We start from the raw sequence: 24,452 nt of genomic DNA on the forward strand, positions 1-24,452 counted from the left end.
TTAGAACGCACATGAGAAGAAAAAAAATGCACATAAGTGAGATCATAATATATAAGTTCTCTGACTTACTTCATAAATTTTATATCCTCATAATTCATCCAAATGGTCATGAATAGCAAGGTATTTTCATTTAATAGATCAATTATACGTATTTTTCATTTGTTTGTATTTATACAAATAAATATATATCATTACAAATATACTAAATCTATTGTTACACAGTATTAAAATGAGTAGGTACATTTTATATATGAACTATTTAAAAAATCATAAGCTTACTTGCTTTTCCCTTTGTACACTGTAGCATAAGATCCTTCCCCTAGCTTTTCCAGTTTTTCATATGAGTCAGCTTTTCCAAATTTGGGACTTGTTGGCTGAAAAATGAAGCAGAAAGGTAAAGAAAACACTATATCAAAATAATTAACAATAAATGCCCCATTTTGCTGAAAGTAATTTTTCACAACTTTTTCTGATATCAAAATAGTTTCAAAACAATACAACAAACATTCAGGGTGAAAAACTCAGAAAACATAAATGAACACAGGCTAAAAGTTTAAATTCATCTATAATTTAACCATAAATAATGAATAACCAACCTCCCCTCATGCTTATTTTGTTTGTTTGTTTGTTTGTTTGTTTGTTTTAGAGTGGAGACACAGAGAGAACTAGAGCATCACTCTGGCATACATAGTGTTGAGGATTGAACTGAGGATCACATGCATAGAAGCCTTTCACTTAACCACCAAGCCACCTACCTGGGCACATGGTACACTATGCTAGAGCATGTGCTCTTATAATATTATTGAAGAGCAAGACATGAGCAATGAATTTGATTCCATTCGTTTGTTTGTTTGTTTGTTTATGTTGTTGCCTCCTGGGCCATCCCTGGGGCTCAGTGCTTGCACTACGAATCCACTGCTCCTGGAGGCTATTATTTCCCTTTTTGTTGTTTATCATTGCTGTTGTTATTATTATTGTTATTACTGTCATTATTGTTGGATAGGATAAAGAGAAATTGAGAGAGAAAGTCATCTGCAGAGAGGGGAGAGAAAGACATCTGCAGATCTGCTTCACTGCTTGTGAAGTGACTCCCCCTACAGGCTGGGGGCTCGAACCAGGATCCTTTGGCTGGTCCTTCAGCTTTGCGCCATGTCTCCCATTATTTATAAGGCAAGTTGAACACATGGTTCTTAACCATTCTCATCCAAAGTATCATACTGACTGAAAATATTTTTTAGTAACAAGTAATATTCAGGAACAGTAAATGAAAAAAATGCCAATATCTAATTGAAAGTTCTGAGAAATTCTAAAAGCTAAACAACAGTCACATCAAATTTCAAAGAAAGCACTGTGGAATCCTAACTATCAAACATATAATAGAAGACTAGTACAGATAAAAAAATGAACAGGAATTGGGGGTGGGGTGGATAACATAATGGTTATGCAGAGACTTTCACTCCTGAAGCCTTAAAATCCCAGGTTCAATCTCCCACACAGCCATAAGCCAGAGCTGAGCAGTGCTCTAGTTATAAAGAAAAAAACAAGTATTTCTAGGTAAATCTGAAACTAATCAACATATCTGAGGACATCCCAAAGAAATCAGGGGGGGGGGGGGTGTTCAAAGGAGGTATCCGACACTGTGAGAGTACGTAGGCTCGAGGAGTGAAGCCAGAATTGGCCTAGTCAATATCCAGATTTTTTGAAAAACCAGAATTGAAGACATGATTTATTTTAGAACCCATGGAAAGAACCAGATCAGTACACAAAAGAATTTTTTTTAAATATGTACAATTAGAAAAGTTGAATGAGATATGACTTAAGACACTGAAGTGCAGCTAGAAGAAGAACAAAGGACAAAGAAGGAGGGAATTAATACACAATGGACCCCTTCTTCTTTACCTCAAGAAACTTGTAAGGTATAAACAGTGTGTTGAGTTGAAGCAAGTGAAACTTAATGGAAAATTACATCCAAATCGCCTGACTAGTCCTGTGTGGGTTATGTTCTCATGCATTTTTCATCACTGGGAAACAGCTTGCGAATGTCGCACTTTACCATCACCCTCCTGAGCACAAGTTCTAAGGAGAAATTTTTAAAACTATATTAAACTTCAGTATAAAATAATCTTCAATGGGGAAAATATTATGTTCACAGTTCCAGTCTAAATTATTTAAAATCAGAATGAGAAGTCTGTGTTTTCTTTTGTGCTCCTCTAAGAAGAAATTCAATCTAAAATAAAGAAAAATGCAACATCAGCAGTAAATTACTTATTTACTCCTATTAGGATATAAAGTGCTAATGTGTTTTATAGCAAGAACAAGACACACACACAAAATTATAAGAGAACAGAAACCAATGTTTTCTCTCTCTGGAAAGGCATAATTTTTAAAAATTGTTTTATGAAACATAGTTGATATAACTGTTGTGAGACAAAGATCAAGACAAAACTTACTACTTGAAGAAATTGCCCTCAATGTGAATCAGCAATGGTAGAGAATATACCATCTTATTGAGGGAGGCTGAACAACATATGCTATGCTACACCTGAGGAAGATGGGTCCTGATATTGGGGCAGCTTGGAATGTTCCTACTAATGACCACAGAATGTGAGCTCAGATCTACAGGGATGCAGAGGTCACATAGGCTCCTAAGCTGAATATGGGCCCCAGACTACATCAGATCGATGGGGTTTACAGTCAACAATGTTTACACTCCTTTCCCATATTAGGGAGCTACTCTCTTCCCTGATCCAGCTTCCTGGTCTTTTTTCCAGCCATGACATCATCTCCCCAGACAGTAACTTGGATCCACCTGCATATCAGATGTCAGGCTCAGGGGAAAAAAGAAAAAGGGGAAAAAAACCTAATGTAGCAATAGGCCCTTTGGAATATAACTAAGATATGCTTACTAGTTATCTACAAAATGGAGGAAACCCCCCCCCAACTCTTCATCTGCACTATTCCAGCCTTTAGGTTCATGATTGATCAACAATTCATTTGGCTTTGTATGTTAACTCTCTTTTCAGCCACCAGGTTCCAGATGCTAGCATGATACCAACCAGACTTCCCAGGACTGAAAACACCATCAATGTGTCCTGGAGCTCTGCTTCCCCAGAGCCTGCCCCACTAGGGAAAGAGACAGGCTGGGAATATGGATCAACTGTCAACACCCATGTTCAGCAGGGAAGCAATTACAGAAGCCAGACCTTCCACCTTCTGCATCCCACAATGACCTTGGGTCTATACTCCCAGATTGATAAAGAATAGGAAGCTGCCAGGGAATGGGGGGGGGGGGATACGGAGTTCTGGTGGTGGGAACTGTGTGGAGTTGTACCCCTCTTATCCTATGGTTTTGTCAATGCTTCCTTATTATAAATAAAAAAATTTAAAAATAATAAAAAAGAAAGTCATTTGCATAGCCATTATACTGTCTACCCATTTCCCTCCTTTATGATTTAAAGTTCCATTTATCCTTTGTATTAGTTAACCTGCTACTACTGGGTTAATAATTCTTTATGTAAATATTCCCTGTTCATCTTTTTCATCTGATTTCTCTCTCCAGACTGAAAGGTAGTTGGGGAATGAGTATCCAATGGTGAAGGAAGATTATAAGTTGGTGTGGTGTCTGACAATGATCACAGGAAGGCAGGAAATTGTACAGTTGGAATTGTTGTATTGTTATGTGGAAAACTGAGAAATGTTATGTATGTACAAAGTATTGTATTTACTGTCTACTGTAAAACATTAATCCTCCAATAAAGAAATTTAAAAAAAGAAATTAGAAAAGCAAGAAGGATATTTTTTAAAGGATATATCTCATTTATCCAAAAGAAGAATGAAGAGAAGATGCTATTATATTTGTCTAGTTAAAGGCATGTGGATGCAATAACTGCCATGTTTAAAAGATCTCCTATTAAGATTGCAAAGGCAGAAAATTAATATTTTGCCCCATTTGGTGTTGGGTAGTTGCCCCTTTGGTCGCTCGCTCCTCTCCAGATGACGGTGTTCATGCCCCATGGACCAGGTCCATTTTACAAGGCCTGCTTCAGAACCTTAATACCCCTCAAGATTGGAGAGATGTGACTCGTGCTACGCTCCCAGGCCCCCTCTTCCTGCAATGGGAGGCATTCTTTCACGACGAATGTTTACAACAATCGCGGAAAAATATTCAAAATCAGCCAGAGGGTAATTTTGATGCATTGTTTGGAACAGGCCAATTAGAAACAGGGATTCAACAGGCGGAAGCCAAGTTTCCAGCGGGGTATTTTGATCAAGTACGCCTGTGTGCATTAAAAGCATGGGAGCGATTAACACCACCCATGGGAGCAGCCTCAGCCCCCATTCTCTCCCTGCAACAAGAACCTGATGAATCCCTCGCTAAATTCATTGCCAGGGTCCAGTCGAGTTTGGAAAGGAAGATTTATAATCCTGACGCTCGTTTTCTCCTTCTGCGATCCATAGTCTGGGATGGAATGCTTCCGCATTTTCGACAGGCCTGTATCACTCTTAAAACGAACACCCAGATAATTGGATTCTAGCTACACAGGATCTCAGATCAAGCTCTTTTCAAGGACCTATGTTACAGGCCTATGCAGCTACCTTACATAAGCAAAAAGGAGCTTGCTTTCAGTGCGGTCACCAAGGGCATTGGCGTAACCAATGTCCAGAAACTAGACCGCGACCCCGCCTCCAGTCAGGGCGACCCCACCTCCACTCAGGGCGACCCCACCTCCAATCAGGGCGACCCCGCCTCCAGACAGGGAATCAGAGACCACGAATGCCTTGTCCCAGATGCCAGAAAGGATTTCACTGGAGGAGAGATTGTTGGTCAAGGTTCCATAGGAACGGCACGCCTCTGCCAAATGTAAACAGGGATTTAAACTAGGTATGGGGCTTCCCTTAGCCCCACCCCCAAGAGGGAAGGAAGCAGGTCGCCCGCTTGGTGCTGTGCCCTTCTTCCACAAACAGAAGCCCAGCTTGGGACCCAATCCGTCGCTATACCCACCACGCCAAGTAACAATAACAGAGGGTGAGCAGAAGGAGGAACCCCCGGTATGTGGGAACTTCCAGCATAGAAATAACCGGCTGGAGCAAGAGAACAGCTCAAATTCGGAGCCTGAGATTTTATGGACCATCCCTGTTTTAGAAAGGGGTCACCCAACTATGACAGTAAAGATTGGTAATATTCCTTTTAAGTGTTTGATTGACACGGGAGCAGATAAGACAATATTAAGACAAGCAGAGGTCCCCCAGAGTTGGGAACTCCTCCCAGGACCACGCTTACATGGTGTTGGAGGATTGATTCAGGCATTCCACACACGAGATTCCCTTGTGTAGGAAGATCCAGAAGGGACTACCAGACGCTTTCAGCCTTTAATAGCTGATATAAGCACCAATTTATTGGGAAGAGACTTGCTGGAATCTTTAGATGTAGTGATATCCTCAGACACCTCTGCAGGACACCACACTCACTCCTGTGAGACTGCTAGACCCAACCAGCACCCCTAATACTAACTGCCACTGTTTGTAACAGAACTCCCCGCTTAGATTGGCTTTCTAATGAGCCGGTCTGGGTGGAACAGTGGCCTTTGCCTAGGGAGAAGCTAGAAATTTTTAAAAAACTCGTCCAAGACCAGTTATCTTTGGGACACATTCGTCATTCTCGGAGCCCATGGAATACTCCAGTCTTTGTAATTAAAAAGCGCTCAGGAAAATGGCGCCTCCTCCAAGATCTTCATGCAGTTAATAAAACCATGCAGGTTTGGGGCTCCCCCCAAAGGGGTTTGCCTCTTGCTTCCGCAATTCCCACAGGAATTCCAATCATAGCTATTGATATACAGGATTGTTTTTTCTCTATTCCCTTACACCCACAAGATTGTAAACGTTTTGCTTTCTCTGTTCCTTCTATTAATAATGCCAGCCCTGCTGATAGATTTGAATGGGTGGTACTGCCCCAGGGCATGGCTAATAGTCCTACTATTTGTCAAGAGGTTGTTAAATCTGCCCTTTTTCCATATATTCATAAGGGCCTTAAGGTTTTTCATTATATGGATGACGTGTTAATATGGGGAGAATTAGATACAGATCTCTCCGCCCTACGTGATTTTCTAATCCCTGCCTTAAAGAGAAGTGGACTTAATGTAGCTCCTGAGAAGATACAGCTAATCCCTCCAATATCTTTCTTAGGCTCAGAGATTTCCCTAACGCAGATTCGTCCTTTAAAACCTTGTGTTACTTTTCCTTCTAATCTCACTCTTGCTTCTTTACAAAGTTTTCTTGGAAATTTGAATTGGCTTAGGCAGTATCTTTATCTGCCTACGAGCTGCCTGCAACCACTGTTCAATCTGTTAAAAGGAAACAAACAGCCCTCCTCAAAGCGTATGTTAACCCCTGAAGCATCCTTGGCTCTGGAAAAAGTTAACCAGGCTCTCCAGGACATGCACCTCGTTCGGTTCTCCCCCTCCTCTCCAGTAAATCTTCTAATCTTTAACTCCACCCCCACGGTAGTGGGGGCATTGTGGCAGAAACATGGCATTCTCGAATGGCTTCATACGCCAGTAGGTGGAGCTCCAAGACTCCTTACCGAGATTGATGCCTTAGTATTTATGGTTCACCAAGGAAGAAACAGATCGGTTCAGGTCTTAGGAAGGGAACCAGATTCAATCATTCTTCCCTTTTCTCTCACTGATACAGAATGGCTCATACGGCACCATTCTCGTTTTGCCATAAGTTTAATGGGTTTTCCAGGACAATTAGATAATCATTTTCCCTCTAATAATTTGATAGCTTCTTTACCTCTGTTGCCTCTACTAGTACCTAAACTTTTCTCTCGAGATCCCATCCCCTCTGCTCCTACAGTGTTCACTGATGGTGGAAAAAAGGGAGCTGCTGCCCTTATATATTATCCAGACCAGCAATACCCCAAACCTCTCTTTACTGAACTTCCTGATAATTCCCCTCAGTACAAAGAACTTTATGCTGTTTTCCTTGCATTAAAAGCTGTACCAGAATCCTTCAACCTTTTTTCTGACAGTGTGTATACTGTTAACTTACTTCCATGGCTTGCTCGATCTTATGTAAGAATTGATGACAACCCACTTTCTCCTCTTTTAATTCAAATTGCCTCTATGCTCTGTTCTCGAACCCATCCACTGTATGTTCAGCACCTACGTTCCCACAGCCCTCTTCCTGGTCCCCTGTCCGAAGGGAATGCTGCAGCTGACCGCCTTGCCTCCACAGGAATTCTCCTAGCCTCTGTCTCTAATCCTGCTGACTTTCATTCCCTAACCCATGTTTATCTTAAAGGTCTTCGAGCTCGATTTCCTGATATTCCTCTGCCACAGTTAAAATGTATTCTTGCTACATGTTCCTCCTGTGCAGGTCTAATCAAAACACCTGCTATTCAGACTCTAGGGGTTAATCCTCGAGGTTTAAAAGCCAACACTCTTTGGCAAATTGATGTTACCCACATACCTAACTTTGGCAAACAAAAATATGTGTTCGTCTCAATTGATACCTTCTCTAAGTTTATGTGGGCTACAGCTCAGACTGGAGAAAACTCAAAAAAGCTTATAAGCCATATGCTCTCCTGTTTTGCTGTAATGGGCTTACCTCTTCAACTTAAAACGGATAATGGACCTGCTTTTACCAGCAAACAATTTAAAGATTTTTGTTCCCTCTGGAACATTACTCATACTACAGGCATTCCGTATAATCCACAGGGACGAGGCATTGTTGAGAGGGCCCATCAAACTCTTAAGGCTCAATTAAATAAAGAAAAAGGGGAAATGTATCCCCCTAATATCCAGCTGGCAAAAGCCTTAACTACATTAAATCTCTTTAATATTTACAAAAACTCCGACCAACCTCCTATAATTCTTCATTGGCAAACACCACCCACCCTCCCAGCTATTAAAGTCAAATGGAAAGACCCACTTGATAAAATTTGGAAAGGACCTGACCCCCTGTTGACTATGGGGAGGGGTTTCGCATGTATTTTTCCACAAAATTACTCCAAGCCTATTTGGGTTCCTGCCCGCCATGTTCGGCAATACCCACATGATGGCGCTGATATCCCTGAAGAACAAGAAACACTGCAAGAAGACTGGCTGCAAGAGGACTGGCTACAGGATGCACCCCAGGATCCATAATACAGCATGGCAGAATCAAAAAAAAAAAATCTGATTCACAGAACTCCTCCCCCCCCCCCCCCGAATGAATGTCTTATGCTATGACTGGCCAGTTGTGTTTTGTGAGTGAGTGAAAAAAAAAAAAATTGAATGAGTTGAGTGACCAAAATTTTTGTATGACCCATTGTGCTCAGAGTACTCTGAAAGTTAACTGACTTTATATCAAACGGCTGGACGCAGCCATGGTTTCTGGAGACGTCCAGAAACAGTCCAAAAATTGTTCATTCCCCCTTTTGATTTCTTTTTTAAGTCTTGATATCAATATGAAATGTTTAGTCTTAAACTGTGTGAGTAAAGATGGTTCAACTATGACAGTAGATCTAAATTCACATTTGAGATGATATATCTTATTTACAAGTTTTTCTCCTCCTGTGTGTTATAAACTATATGTTTAATATGCGTGTTTCAAGTTTTGTAAACATTAACTTAACAGTTAAATTGTAACTTCGAAGCTACATTTTTACGAGAAGAGGTAAAATCAATTCATTTAAGTAACTGAGTGTTTAAGGTAAAACTCTAAATATTCAATGTGACAATTCATCATCTCCTAAGTTAAAATACAAATTCTCTATACAGGACATTTTTGGAGGGCCCCCAAAAATGTCCTGTAAGCTATCTTGTGGAAATTAATCCACAACAAATTTGGCATCAATCTGATATTGTAAATGTACCAAAAAAAAAAATTGTCACTAAAATGTGTTAACTCTAGTAACCTGAGTTTGCTTAAAAACCCAATGTAAAAATAGTCAAGAATCAATATATGTAACTTAAACTCGGTATGAAAACTTTGCTATATAAAGACTGCTACATGAGGTCACGTAAGATGACCTTTACACAAAATTATAAAGATACCTAAACCAATTATAATCATTGAGTTATCAATTGTAGTAAACTTCTAATTTGTTACAAAGTTTTTTCATAAGTAATTGACTACAGTTATGACAAGCCTTCGCATAAAGAAGCATCTGCTCATATAGAATCCCCAGAAATCCATCTTGGACCCCTGACCTCTGACATCACCCACAATTACAGCCATCCCCCGAAACCCATGATGTGACCTGACACGATCTAGAGAACCTGATTCACAGACTCCGAAGGACAAGACTTTCCTACTGCCTTTCTCTCAACCATTGGTGTCTGCTCTTCCTGCTTCTGTTTCGCCCACCATGTTTTGGCGGTTTTAGGTCACTCTCTGTAGAGAAGAAAAGTTCCAGTGGCCGTCCTCCTCCATCAAGATAGACGTGTGGCATTTATTTCCTGGCCGTTGACATTGGACTGATGCTTCTATAGAACTTGCTGGACACTCCTTTTATACTGCTGGACTTCTTGAAGAATGACTGTAGCAGTTCATAGAACTTACCGCCAGCTGACTCGGGATTTTGCAATACCAGATCACCCCTCTAGCCCCTCGGCTTATCAGGCCCCCACTCCTCCACCCATCAGGCTCACTCTGTCTCTTGCTACTCTTACTTATCCCTCCCTGTCTTGTGCTAGTTATTTTTGAAGACACTTACACACTATCATTCTGCTTTCTTCCCAACAGGTTTCCATTCACCCCTACACTGCTATTCCCCTGACAGAGATGAAGCCTTTTACAAACATTGACCCAGTTATATATGGCCATTAAGTAAGAGGAAGATGTTGGGGAATTGTGAGGATATGGTTGAGCTTGGAAGGGCTTGAGCCTGAGGGGTGTGTCAATCCTGTTAGTCTCTCTCTCCACGGAGAGGTTGAGCAAGGAGGGACAGTAGAACCCCCAAAAAAGGTGTGCCTCTTATCAGTCTCCCTGCCTCACAAAGTGCCCCGCACTCCTGATACTATGGCAAAAAGTTAAAAAGAAAGGGGGAGATGTTGGGTAGTTGCCACCTCCCCCTGGCTTCAGCTTAACCATATGCCTATATAGGGATTTTACTGATCCAAAGCTTTGGTCTATTTACATAAATCACTTTTACATAAAGCACTCCAGGGCATTGGTGGTTCTATGATAGGATTCTCTCCTGCTCCACCCCCTCCTTGTCACACACTGATCCCTTCTTTGTCACACTCTGATTTTCACCAGTCACTTTTCTCTCCACCCTCTCTATATCACATCCTGTTTCCACCCTACTTGGAGAGTATAAAAACAGCTGCTCTTCTGATTAAAGACACTTGGAAATTGCTTTCCGGCTCCGAGAGTTCCAGAGTGTATCTCCTGCGTAAGTTGGTGCAGCACGAGTTCCTGATCCCTCTCCCACACAGCAGCCTAGATCAGCTCCAGTTGAGTTCTCTCCAACCCAGAGAGCACTAGTTCGGGAAGAAGTACCCTCAGGCTATCCCGGCAATTTGGTAGTAAAGTAGTCAATATTACTTGCTCTGTAAAACTGATATGTACACATTGTGGAAATACACTTAATCTAAAGATCAATCATGATAGAGCCATAGGAAAAACTGAGCACATATAATCTTCTTTAAAAGTTGTTCTAGTCCACAAAAGAATGAGTGGAGAAGCAATAACAGAAGCCAGAACTTCCATTTGCCACACTCCCATAAATAATTTTGGTCCATACTCCCAGAAGGATAAAGAATAAAGAAGTTTCCAATGGAGAGGATGAGAAATGGAAATCTAGTGGTGGGAACTATATGGAGTTATAACTGTTATCTTACAATCTTGCTAATCAATATTAAATCACTAATAAAAACTTTTGAAAAAATGAACCTATGGTATACTTATGATATAGGGCATGTCTATGAAAGAGTCTGAGCTTCAAAGAATTAGATTCTTGCAAAGTCAATCTCCTATTTTTAAGTATGATTAAATGTTCTGATCTGCAATTACTATGCATCTAAATAAGGAATTCAAATGGCAAGTCTTCAAAGAGGCCAATAACAAAATCATTCCTATCAAAAGAGAAACCAAGACATTTCAGAAGGAGTGACTTTATTTTGTTTGATAAGTTCAGGACTTTGATTTCTTTGTTGTTGTTGTTGTTTTGTTTGTTTGTTTTTATAATTTTTATATATAAAAAGGAAACACTAACAAGAACCATAGGATAAGAGGGGTATAACTCCACACAATTCCCACCACTAAAACTCCATATCCCATCCTCTCCAGATAGCTTTCCTATTCATCCTTCTGAGAATATGAACCCAGGGTCATTATGGAGTTCAGAAGGTGGAAGGTCTGGCTTCTCTAATCGCTTCACCACTAAACATGGGCGTTGACAGGTCGATCCATACTCCCAGCCTCTCTCTCTCTTTCCCTAGTGGGGTGGAGATCTGGGGAAGTGGGGCTCCAGGACACATTGGTGGGGTTGTCTGTCCAGGGAAGTCCAGTTGGCATCATGGTAGCATCTGGAACCTGGTGGCTGAAAGAAGAGTTAATATATAAAGCCAAACAGATTGTTGACTAGTCATGAACCCAAAGGCTGGAAGAGCGCAGATGAAGAGTTGAGGGGGGGTCCTCCATTTTATAGATAACTAGTAAGCATATTTTAGTTATATTCCAAAGGTCCCATAACTATACTAGTTTTTTGTTTGTTTGTTTGTTTCTGAGCCTGATATCTGATATTCAGGTGGATCCAAGTTATTGTCTGGAGAGATGATGTCATAGCTGTAAAAAGGACCAGAAAGCTGGACCAGGGAAGAGGGTAGCTTTCAAATATGGGAAAGGTGTCTAAATATTGTTGGCTATAAATCTCATCGGTTTGATCTGATCTGAGATCCATATTCAGCTTAGGAGCCTCTGTGACCTCTGCATCCCTGTAGATCTGAGCTCACATTTTGTGGTCATGAGTAGGAACGTTCCAAGCTGCCCCTATTTCAGAACCCATATTCCTCAGGTGGAAGACAGAGTATGTTGTCCAGCCTCCCTTCGGAGGATGGAACATTATCATTGTTGATCCATCTTGAGGGCAGGTCCTATGGGGGCCCACAAAGGGGTCTATTGTGTTTTTCCTGAGAGAGAAGACCAGTAACAATAGAGAGGGATTTATTCGACATTTATTCGGGATTTATTTAGAACGTGGTCACCCTTCTATGACAGTAAAGATTGGCAATATTCCTTTTAAATTTTTGATTGACATGGGGGCAGCAAAGACGATTTTAAGGCAAGAAGAGGTTCCCCAAGATTGGGAACATATCACTGGACCCAGTATACATGGAGTAGGAGGGGTGACCCCATCATTTTGCACACGAGACTCGCTCATGTGGGAAGACCCGGAAGGTTCTACCGGACACTTCCACCCTTTGGTAGCTGATATTACCACCAACCTACTGGGCAGGGATCTTACGGAATGTCTTGATGTTAGGATATCCACAGATGCCTCTGCAGAGCGTAACACTCGCTCCCGCAAGACCAGATCCAATCAGCAGCCCCAATACTAAATGCCACTGTTCATAGCCAAACACCACGCTTAAGCTGGCTTTCTAATGAGCCTGTCTGGGTGGAACAGTGGCCTTTACCTAGGGATAAACTAGAAATTTTAAAAGAGCTCATCTGAGACCAGTTGTCCTTGGGACACATTCGTCATTCTCTAAGCCCATGGAATACTCCTGTCTTTGTGATTAAAAAGCGCTCGGGAAAATGGTGCCTCGTTCAAGATCTCCGTGAGGTAAATAAAACCATGCAGGTCTGGGGCTCCCCCCAAAGGGGTTTGCCTCTTGCTTCTGCAATTCCCACGGGAATTCCAATCATAGCTATTGATATACAAGATTTTTTTTCTCTATTCTCTTGCATCCGCAAGATTGTAAACGTTTTGCCTTCTCTGTTCCGACTATTAATAGCGCCAGCCCTGCTAATAGATTTGAATGGGTGGTGCTACCCCAGGGTATGGCCAACAGTCCTACAATTTGTCAGGAGGCTGTTAAATCTGCCCTTGTCCCATATATTCATAAGGGCCTTAAAGTTTTTCATTATACAGATGATATTTTAATATGGGGAAAATCAGATACAGATCTCTACGCCTTATGTGATTTTCTCATTCCTGCATTAAAGAAAAGCGGCCTTAATGTAGCTCCTGAGAAGATACAGCTAATTTTTCCAATTTCTTTCTTAGGTTCAGAGATTTCTTTAACACAAATTCGTCCCTTAAAACCTAATGTCACCTTTCCTTCTAACCTTACTCTTGCTTCTCTACAAAGTTTTCTAGGAAATTTAAATTGGCTTAGGCAGTATCTCTATCTGCCCACAAGCTGCCTCCAACCACTGTTCGACCTGTTGAAAGGAAACAAACAGCCCTCCTCAAAACGTAAGTTAACTCCCGAGGCCTCCTCGGCACTGGAAAGGGTTAACCAGGCCCTCCAGGACATGCACCTTGTTCGATTCTCCCCCTCCTCTCCAGTAAACCTTCTAATCTTCAACTCCACCCCCACAGTAATAGGGGCATTGTGGCAAGACCATGGGGTTCTCCAGTGGCTTCACATGCCAGTAGGAGGAGCTCCAAGACTCCTCACTGAGATAGACGCATTAGCATTTATGGTTCGCCAAGGGAGAAATAGGTCTGTGCAGGTCTTAGGGAAAGAACCGGATTTAATTATTCTGCCCTTTTCTCTCACAGATACAGAGTGGCTCATACGCCATCATGCCCGCTTTGCCATAAGCTTCGTGCGGTTTCCAGGACAAATAGATAACCATTTTCCTTCTAATAAATTGATAGCTTCTTTACCTCTTCTGCCTCTACTAGCACCTAAACTTTTCTCTCGGGATCCCATTCCCTCTGCTCCTACTATCTTTACTGATGGTGGAAAAAAGGGAGCTGCTGCCCTTATATATTACCCAGACAAACAATCTCCTAAACGTCTCTTTACTGAGCTTCTTGAGAATTCCCCTCAGTACAAAGAACTTTATGCTGTTTTCCTTGCATTAAAAGCTGTACCAGAATCCTTCAACCTTTTTTCTGACAGTGTGTACACTGTTAACGTACTCCCATGGCTTGCTCATTATTATGTGAAAATTGATGACAACCCACTTTCCCCTCTCTTGATTCAAATCGCCTCTATGCTCTGTTCTCAAACCCAACCACTATATATTCAGCACCTTCGTTCCCACAGCCCTCTTCCTGGTTCCCTGTCCGAAGGAAATGCCGCAGTTGACCGCCTTGCCTCCACAAGAACTTTCCCAGTCTCTGTCTCTGATCCTGCTAATTTTCATTCTCTAACCCATGTTAATCTTAATGGCCTTCGAGCTCGAATTCCTACTGTTCCTGTACCAGAGTTAAAACATATCCTCGCTACATGCTCTTCTTGTGCAAGTCTCATAAAGACACCTGCTATCCAGACCCTTGGGGTTAACCCCCGAGGTTTAAAAGCTAATGCTGTTTGGCAAATTGCTGTCACCCACATACCAAATTTTGGCAAACAAAAATATGTGTTTGTCTCAATTGATACCTTTTCTAAATTTATGTGGGCTACAGCTCAGACAGGAGAAAGCAATAAAAAGCTTAAACGCCATATACTCTCCTGTTTTGCTGTGATGGGCTTACCTCTTCAACTGAAAACTGACCGTGGACCAGTGTTTACCAGCAAACAATTTAAAGATTTTTGTTCCCTCTGGAACATTACTCATACCACAGCCATTCCCTATAATCCACAGGGACAAGGCATTGTCGAGAGGGCCCACAAAACCTTTAAGGCTCAAATAAAGTTAAAGGAGGAATGTACCCCCCAATATCCAGCTAGCAAAAGCCTTAACTACATTAAATCTCTTTAATATTTACAATAACTCAGACCTACCTCCTATCATTCTTCACTGGCAAACACCATCTACCCTCCCATCTATTAAGGTCAAATGGAAAGACCCATTCGATAAAATTTGGAAAGGGCCTGACCCACTATTGACCATGGGAAGGGGTTTCGGATGCGTTTTCCCTCAAAATTTCTCTAAACCTGTCTGGGTTCCTGCCCGCCATGTCCGACAATACCCACAGGATGGCGCTGCTATCCCTGAAGAACAAGAAATACTACAAGAGGATCAGATGCAGGATACATCCCAGGATCCGTAATACGACATGGCAGTACCTACAAAATCTGGCTCACAGAGACCTCTCTCCTACCCTTTCCCTGAATGTCTTATGTTATAACTGGCCAGTCGTGTTTTGTGAGTGAGTGTGTTAAATGACAAAAATTTTTCTTTGCATGATCCATCTGCTCGGAGTACTCTAAAAGTTAATTGGCTTTATATAAAAATGCTGGACGTAGCCAAAATTTCTGGAGACGTCCAGAAACATTCCAAAATTTTTGTTTTTCTCCCTCTTTTGATTTTTATATATAGTTTTTGGCATATATGTAAGTGTTTGGTCTTAAACTGTGTGACTAATGACAGATATAAATTTGTTTTTTAAAATGATATGTTTTTATAACAAAAGTTCTTTTTCCTCCAGTGTGTTATAATTAAATGTTTATGAGTATGTCTCAAGTTTGGTAACACTAACTTAATGGTCAAAAGTGTAACCTTACAGCTACATTATTACCAGACAAGGTAAAAATTAATTTGCTAAGGTAACTAACTATTTAAGGTAAAAGTCTAAATGTTTAACGTGACTATACATTCCCAAAACAAAAATATATAAATCTTATACACAGGACACCGTTGGAGGGCCCCCAAAGGTGCCCTGGAAAGTATCTTGTGGAAATTAATCCACAACAGATCTGGCATCAATCTGGCACTGTAAAAGTTAAAATCATTGTCACGAAAATGTGTTAACTCTCTAAGCAATTTGAGTCTATTTAAAATACATATTTTAGCTAAAATTGGTCTCAAGATCCTGCGGTAGAGACTGCTACAGGAGGTCACATTAGAAGACCTTTAAATAAAATCATAAAGAGATTTAAACCAATTATAATCATCGAGGTATCAACTATAACAAACCTATAACTTGTTACAAGTTCAAATTAACCACGAGAAGCAGATTGTTTGTGTTTCTTTCACAGGAATCCCGGAAAAACCATCTGAACCCCTGCACACCCAGACTTCACCCACTAGATGGCACGACTACAGTGGCACACCTCCTGAAACCCTAGATGTCACTTAACGCGATCTGAAGAACCTGATACACAGACTCCAAGGACAGAAGTTTCTTAATGCCTGCTTGCCGTTCCTGCTTCTGATTTGCCTGTCACGTGTTGGCGGTTCCAGCTGGCTATTTACAGAAAAGCAGAATTCCAGCGGCTGACCTCCCTCATGCAGCATCTCATCCCCTGCCAATTCTTCCCCTATCCATCTACTTTGGACTAAGACTTGTATCGGACTTGCTGGCATACCCTATAGACATTTTACACAATTTTAAAGCAGCTTATTTCCCTTCACGCTGCTGGTTTTTCATAGACTGATCCTGAGTAGTTCATAGACTTTACAGACTGTTGCCTTGAGGACTATACAATGCCAAATAGCCCCTCTGTTTGGTGGGTCATGCCCTCCAGCCTCCCCCTCATTATGTACCCTTGCCCCTTCCCCCCCCCAAGCAGGGAAAGTTCCTTTACACACCAATCCTTCCCTTCACTTCACACTGGTTTTTACTACTCCCCTACTTGTCCCTTCCTGTTTTGTTATATCATTTAGGTTTATGCCCAAAAGGTTTCTGCTCCATGATAGTCTTTTACAGACTTTGAACCATCTTATGCTATTACTAGATAGAAAGATAGAAAAGATGTAGAGATATTGTGAAGAGATGGTTAAGCAGGCTGCGCTTAAACCTGTAAGATGAGTCCCTCCAGGTAAGTCTCTCTCTCTAAAGAGGGGTTGAGCACAGGAGGACGCATAAATCTCACAAGGTTGGCAGCCATTTAAGCCTTCCCTCCTCCACAGAAAATCCTACATCTTCCCACCTGAGCACAGCACTCTTTAATAACATTTAAGCCTGCTCCATTCCATTTTTCTTTACTGTGTCCATTTAGATATAAAGGGAAAGGAGGAGATGATGCTGAGGAATTATTCTGATGCAGTCTCCGCCCCCAGGTTTTACCACGCCCCACGAAATCCTAGCAGTGCCCCTTTCAACCAATCCTGGCCCCACAAGTCACCCCTGGTTGTCGCCCAATATAAGCCCCCTCCCCCTCCCCCCCCCGCTCTCTCTGGGCCCTTGGCTCCCCCTCTCTCTCTCTCGGTTCCTTCAGCTCTCTCTCAGATCTCTCTCCCTTCTCTCGCCCCATGGTCAGGTAGTGGGGACGGCCATTGTCGGCTGACTCCACGTGGCCTGAGCCACCCCCCCATCCTATAATAAAGATTTGTGTACCTCACTTGTTCTGGACTTCCTCTCTCTTCTCCGCGGTGCAGCCCGACACCGGACCACAACAACAACACAAGGCCCATCTTTTCTGTTTGGGAATCTCAGGACTCCCCGAATAGGGCCCCAGCTGATGGGGTGGCCTGATAGTGACTAAAGAGTCATCATTAAAGTATGCCAGTCTCTTGTCCTTATTCAGCTTTTGTAGTCCTTACTTTGATACGGTTAGCTTTGAAGTGACTGAGGGAAGTGTAACAGGAGGTAGGGAAGGATGTTATCTATTTCTAAGTAGACACTATTTCATTAGGAACTTTATGGTGTCATTTTAGGTCTTTCTACTTGCTTGCTGCATATACTGAGTCACGACAGACTACTGTGTACTTTTGCTTTCAGGTATATAATTTGCCCTATTTTATGGATACATGTGAACATATGTCCTTTCTCATGGGACCTGGTCTATATCTCGGTTTTGGGACTTTGTTAGGAAGTGAACCTCCTGAAATGCACTTGGGGGGGATTGGACACAGTCTTTTGGTGGTGGGAATGGTGTTTATGTACACTCCTATTAACTTGAAGCCATATAAATCACTATTTAATTAATATGAGAGGGAAAAAATTGATTGAATGTCTCAAACTTTTTAATGCACAGACCATAGGCCAAGTCTTTTAAATGCTGACACTCTAAAAAGCTTAGACCAGGGAGAACAGAACCAACCAGTAGCATTACTCTATAAGACACAGCTATATACAAATAATGTCAAAGGACATAATTTACAGTAATGTTGTGTATGATACAGCAAATCCTAACAAAGGGATTTTCAAAGTTAACCCAATTGCCAAAAAAATTGATTACAGCAATAACTATCTTGCTTAAACCCTAAGAAAGCAGGAACCTCTTGCTTCCTCTATAGAGCCTTTATTTCCCCCCAGTCCTGGAGCCTTTAGGGTGGGGCTCACTTTCCTGCATGCTTCTCTCAATTCATACCAAATGATATCGCATCTGCTAATCTCAACCTAATCAATGCAACGAGTACCACCTCAGCAGCAGCACTTCAGTCTGTGTCCAGAGATGTCAGGCATGGAATGTCAAGCCTTCAGCCTTGTTACTTGGGAGAGACCTTTCCTTTCATAGGATTCTCAAATTCCCATTTCTGTTGTTTTTTTAACTTTATTAAACTCATCCTGTTTAAATAAAGAGGCTAGAGCAAACCAATATGTTGTCAACTCTAAAAATTATGACTGGATCTCTTAATGCCACAGCATAGATGGATGGATAACAGTTTTTCAGAGCAACTATTCTCTGCTTATCATTTTCTTACTAAAAATGCAGGCCTGAGATAGTACTTTAGAGAATTGGAAATACTGGGCTAATGAGTAATTACTAATAGACACTAACAGCATAGAGATGTGCTATTCAATGAGATAATTTTAATACATTTTTTAACAGAAGAAAGGGTACAGAAAACCATCAATTGTCCAGACCAGTGGAGGGGAACATTGGCATGAATAATGAAAGGGTGGTAATTATCCAGTTGACTGCTGTTTTCCACCCTGCCATGAAAAAGATGTTCGAGGCCCTTGCTAATTCTAGTTTACTGTCTGTGCATAACAACTAGTTAAAATCAAGTATTCAATATGTGCCTGGTTTTGAGTTAATATTAAGTCAAATATATTACCTAAATTTAATCCTAAACTTCAATTAGGATCCTCTTCTGAACAATTTAAAAAGTGGAGGACTGAAGTACAATACCTATCCTTATCTGTGATTTTAATTCACATAGTTTTAACTATCTGTGGTCAACTGCATTTCAATCATATTGTGCACAATAAGAGTTACTAAGAGACCAAGACTTGAAGGACAAGGAGAAAAGGAGAAGATAGCATATATTCATATAACTTTCATTTCAACATATTATTATAGCTGTTCTATTTTATTTGTAGTACTTTTGGTTAATCTCTTCATGTTCCTAATTTACATGAAAACCTTGTAATAGGTATGGCTATATATGGAAAAACCAACAGTGTATAAAAAGTTTGATATTTGCAATACTCTATTAAGTAGATAGGTGAAAGAAAGATAAAGAAAACATGGTAATTCAACCAAACTTTTCTGATAAATTTAACAGCTTAAAGTTTTCCTTTTACTACAGTCAATATCTGTTAGCAATAAATTCTTAAATATCTTGAAAAAACATGGCAGAAAAGGCACTAAGGACTCAATAAATGGGTTAAAAATAAAAAATAAAAATATGCAAGTTTGATATTATCTGTAATTTCAGGCATACTCTTGCAGTCCTGGAACATATCCTTGGAAAATCAAAGGGGTCTATTATATTTAACTTAAGACCCTATAGCTAATGGCAGAACTAGTATTCAAGTCATGTTGATCAGAATTAAGAACCTATTTTCTTTGCCAAGATTAGAATCTTCCTGTGGAAACTTAAGCTTAAGTCTGTCATCTACTAAAACTCCATTCCTAGAGACAGTGATGAGTTTTTTACCTGCATTGTTATAAACTGCACTAATATAACCCTATATTCAATGTAATTACACCATAGCACTACAAGAATTTATAATGAACTGAATGAAAATAAATTTTAGCCTTCTCATATAACCTCTTACTTAAAATGCTGATGGCCCCATGAATTGCAAAAAGATCTTAATAAAAATCACTGCTCTGCTACATTATGCTATAATTTTAAGAGAGGGTGCTAGGGAAGGGTGTTAAAGATTCCATCAAAACTATATGACTTTATTAAACAATAAGGATTTGAGGTGAAGCCTGGCTTGGCTAATTTTTCTTCTGTCTTTTTTGATCTCAACAAAAGGCTTTAGTGTCCTGTATTTGTAATCTTTATAAATAGAGCCACATTAAGATAATCTACAATTGATGGATAACTTGGTTATATAGGATATCCAGACTTTACACAGAAGAATGGATCTAAGCACATAGTAATGCCCTAAGTGGGACTGTGGTTCTAGCTGGGAATTTTATAGTCCCAATAACAAATAAGCATTACCAAGATGAGCTTTCCAGAGGGCCTGGGAAGTGACTCAGCATAAACTAGAGCACAAGTCTTCCAAGTTCTGAGTTCAGTCCACAGCACCCAAAGACAGTATCAAAGACAATGTTCTTACTACTATTGTTGTTTCTATTGTTATTACTTTTATTTTTTTAATTTATTGGGGGATTGTGTTATAGTCCACAGTATATACAATAGTTTGTACATGCATAACATTTCTCAGTTTTCCACATAATAATACAACCCCCACTAGGTCCTCTGTCATCCTTTTCCAGGACCTGTTACTTTTAACTGGACTGAGAAGATAATACAGTTGTGGAGTGTATGTGTGAGGCCCTAGATTCAATCTCTGACACTGAGTTTTTTTTAATTGTTTTAAAAGATATACTTAGTTTTATGTTTCTATTACAAATTTAATAAAGGTTTACAAGATTATAAAATCACAAGGGAAAAAATAAATAAAATCACAAGGGCATAATTCTATACTTCACCCACCATTAAAATTCCATGGTCCACCACTACCTCCATCCCTGCCCAATGGTAACCACCACAGTGCTCTCACAGTCTTAGAGTCGAGTTACTTTTTTCCCCCATACTTTCACATGTTTCAATTTTCTAAATTCCACATATCAGCATAATGAGATTCTCAAGGGTGATCATATAGAAACTCCATTCTGAAGACTGTACTTTCCTCCCTCTCTCCAAATGCAGCCCACCTATCAAGACACATAGATCTTATTAGTAAAATAGAGAGGTAAATTGGAGGACTATACAAAGGACCTTAATCTGAGTATATATTTCCCAAAATATATTCTCTTTATACTCAACTTATGATAACACACATAAATAAAATCCTTTCCAATTGGATCAGCAAGATAAAAGGTCTCCTAGAGCATACTCAGTAGCTCTCTCTAGCTATTGAAGAACCCAGGTGGGTTAAAGAGGTGATAGGAAAAGGGGGTGAGGGAGAAAAAGGAGGAGTTTTGGTCAGGAGACAAAGCACTGGATCAGCTGGCAAGAGTTACTAAGTTCAGAACTCAACACTGCATGTGCCAAAGTAATATACTGAAAAGAAAAAGGAAGAGAGAGAGAGAGAAAAGGAGGGAATTTATCCTGTCAGTGACAGTACAAATCAATACCAAGAGTGCCAGTTCAAGAAAGGTAAGCATTTAAACTTTCTCTGAAATAAATAAGATCTATCCTTTATTTATTTATTTTTTTGCCTCCAGAGTTATTGATGGGGCTCGGTTCTTGCCCAACAAATCCACTGCTCCTGGCAGGCATCTTTTTTCCATTGCTGTTGCTTCTGCTGTTGCTGCTATTGTTGTTGTTGGATAGGACAGAGAGAAAGAGAAGGGGAAGACACAGAGGTGGAGATAAAGACAGACACCTGCAGACCTGCTTCACTGATTGCGAAGTGACCCCCTTACAGGTAGGAAGCCAGGACCCCCTATACAAAACTTCTTAAAAGATTTCAGTTTCAATAAAACAATATTACTTAGGGGGCCAGACAGTTGCACACTGGGTTAAGCACACATAGTATGAGTGCAAGGACCCATGCAAGGATCCCAGTTGAAGCCTCTGGCTCCCCATGCAGGGTGTCACTTCACAGCAGTGAAGCAGGTCTACAAGTGTCTATCTTTCTCTCTCCCTCTCTATCTTCCCCATCCCTCTCAATTCCTCTCTGTCCTATCCAATAAAAAAAAAATAGAAGGAAAAGTGTCTGCCAGAAGCAATGAATTTAAGGTGCATGCACTGAGGCCCAGAGATAACCTTGGAGGCAGAAAATATATATGTATGGTATTTACATTATATTTGAATTTAAAAGTGTCACTATGTGGGTAAAATTAGAAAATATAGACAAGCATGATGGCCACCATGTCAATGGCATGCTTGGTTTCTTGCTATCAACCATGACATAAACAATGACCAATAAGTGAATAGTATAGGTACACACAGGAAGACACAAGATTGTATAATATACAGTGTAGTGCTTACACAAAAAACAGCTATTCCACTTTTCTTCTACAAAATGGAGATAGCAATGTACCAATTCAATTCATTTTCTTCCTTTTTCTTAGCTGTACTCCTGTAGCTCAACTCAAGAAAAGTAGCACTTTCAAATAAATAACAAATTTATGATTTTAATCCGGGTGGCCTGTATGAAAATGCCTCTTGATGTTTATTAGCCTTTGAAAGTGAAACCACAAAGCAGAACTCAGACTGGGGGTAGTGTACCTCACTAAAACATGGGATTCTGGGGAAGAAAGGGAAGGGGAGGGATGTGGGAAGGGGTACACTTGGGGTCCAGGTGTGTGACCGTGGAAAAATGACCTAAACTGGAAGCTGAAAGTGTTTTGCAGACACCTAACACGGGGAGATGAGAAACTGAACTCATGTGTCAACAACTGTACTATAGTCGCCTATTAAACTCCCCAATAAAGGAGGAAAAGAAAGAAGGGAGAGCATAAGTGGGGGGGAGGAAGGAAGAAAGGAAAGGAAGGGAGGAAGGAAGGAAGGAAGGAAGGAAGGAAGGAAGGAAGGAAGGAAGGAAGGAAGGAAGGGAGAAAGGGAAGATGGGATAGAGAGAGGAGATCGCTCATTGTATAGGGAATGTGCCTTGCTTTTATATGGAGTATCACAACAGCACTAAGGGAAGCTCAGTGCTATGATGTCATTCTCTCTCTCCAGGCCTCTTTCTATCACTTTGTCTCTCCATGTGAATGGAGATATCAGTGCAGGAACAGCAATATCAAGTATGCATGAGCCCTCCCCTAGACCCTGGTCTGGAAAAAAGAAATCTTTAAATATTACAAAACCTATGCCTATAATACTTCTGTGCTGGTGAATATGAAAATCATCAAACCCATACATGGATGGGATACAATGTGCTATTACACAAAAGATTTTACCAGCTTCATTTTATGTTCAGTGAGAAATGGAAAAGAAACTAGTCTTTACATGAAAAAGAGTGTATTAAAGAATATAAAAATAACTCATCATAATAGGAGCAAATACAGAAAAGAACTAAAGTATAAAAGGCTCTGAATAAAACAGAATATTATTATTTCATTCCAAATGAGAAAAAGAAACCCATTTCCAACTTGAAAAGGAAAGAGAAGATATTTTTCCTGGGCATACTGAATGGAAACAAAACTCCTAAAATGAAAAGAGAGTAAAAGAGTTTCCATGTAAATTAATTAAGGACCCTGCTATGTAAGAAAAAACATTCCAGAGTAAACCAAGAAAGGGTAAGTCTAAAAATAAACTTAGGAAAAAGTATCTAAAGAAAGTTAATAGGAGAGAAACAGTGGAAGTTTTCAGTTAAACATGGTAACTCAAACATATGTGTTTATCTCTCTGCCTCACCAATCTGTACTAACATGATAATAAAGTTATAACTCACATAGCTAAACAGAGAAGGCTGCAGACAAATTTTAAAAAAAGAAAACTTAGAAATAAATAGTAGATAACATATGTGGAGATCACTGACTATGACACTGACCAAATGCTTAAAGTGAATAAGAAATAAGTTAATTCACAGTTCAGAATCTGAAAAACAATCAAGAATGGGAGGTTGAACTTTAAGGAGGGAAAGAAAAAAAAAAGACTAAATAGATACCCTGGATTTAAGAAACAGAACTTTCCCATAACTCACAGACAGGTGTCTGCTCCTCTCCTAGCCCAGCAGAGAATTCTCTAAAGGGATTACTCAGAACTAGGATACAAAGCATAGTGAAAATCACAGTGAAGAGAAATTGATGGAAATTAAACAAACAAGCAAAAAGTCTGTACACAGAACAAGAGGCCCGAGACCCTTCTTGGTCATAATAAAAGAACAACAGCTAAGCCAATATATTAGGCTAATATAGTCTTAAAACAGATCAGTCAGTTCACCTGGGTAGGATAAAGGGGAGCTTCAGAGCAGCAAATTATACATCTATCACATAGTTTTGGAGTCAATCGATGCTTAAAATTCATAGTTATATGAGTTGCAAAGAAGTCATTAGAAGGGTCAGTTACAAGTAGGAAATCAGAAAGGGTCA

General features: G+C 40.3%; 1 protein-coding gene across 4 annotated transcripts in view; it reads right to left on the reverse strand.

The window, feature by feature from the left end:
* Positions 1-24,452, reverse strand: part of CDK14 (cyclin dependent kinase 14) — a 722,913-nt gene that overhangs the window by 539,596 nt on the left and 158,865 nt on the right. For all 4 annotated transcript variants that reach the window (XM_060196252.1, XM_060196255.1, XM_060196254.1 and 1 more), the window contains one exon: positions 280-374. In XM_060196252.1, coding sequence (XP_060052235.1) covers positions 280-374 — 95 coding nt within the window. The remainder of the gene's footprint in view (positions 1-279; positions 375-24,452) is intronic.

Source organism: Erinaceus europaeus, chromosome 8, assembly GCF_950295315.1.
Source record: "Erinaceus europaeus chromosome 8, mEriEur2.1, whole genome shotgun sequence".
Classification (NCBI taxonomy): domain Eukaryota; kingdom Metazoa; phylum Chordata; class Mammalia; order Eulipotyphla; family Erinaceidae; genus Erinaceus; species Erinaceus europaeus.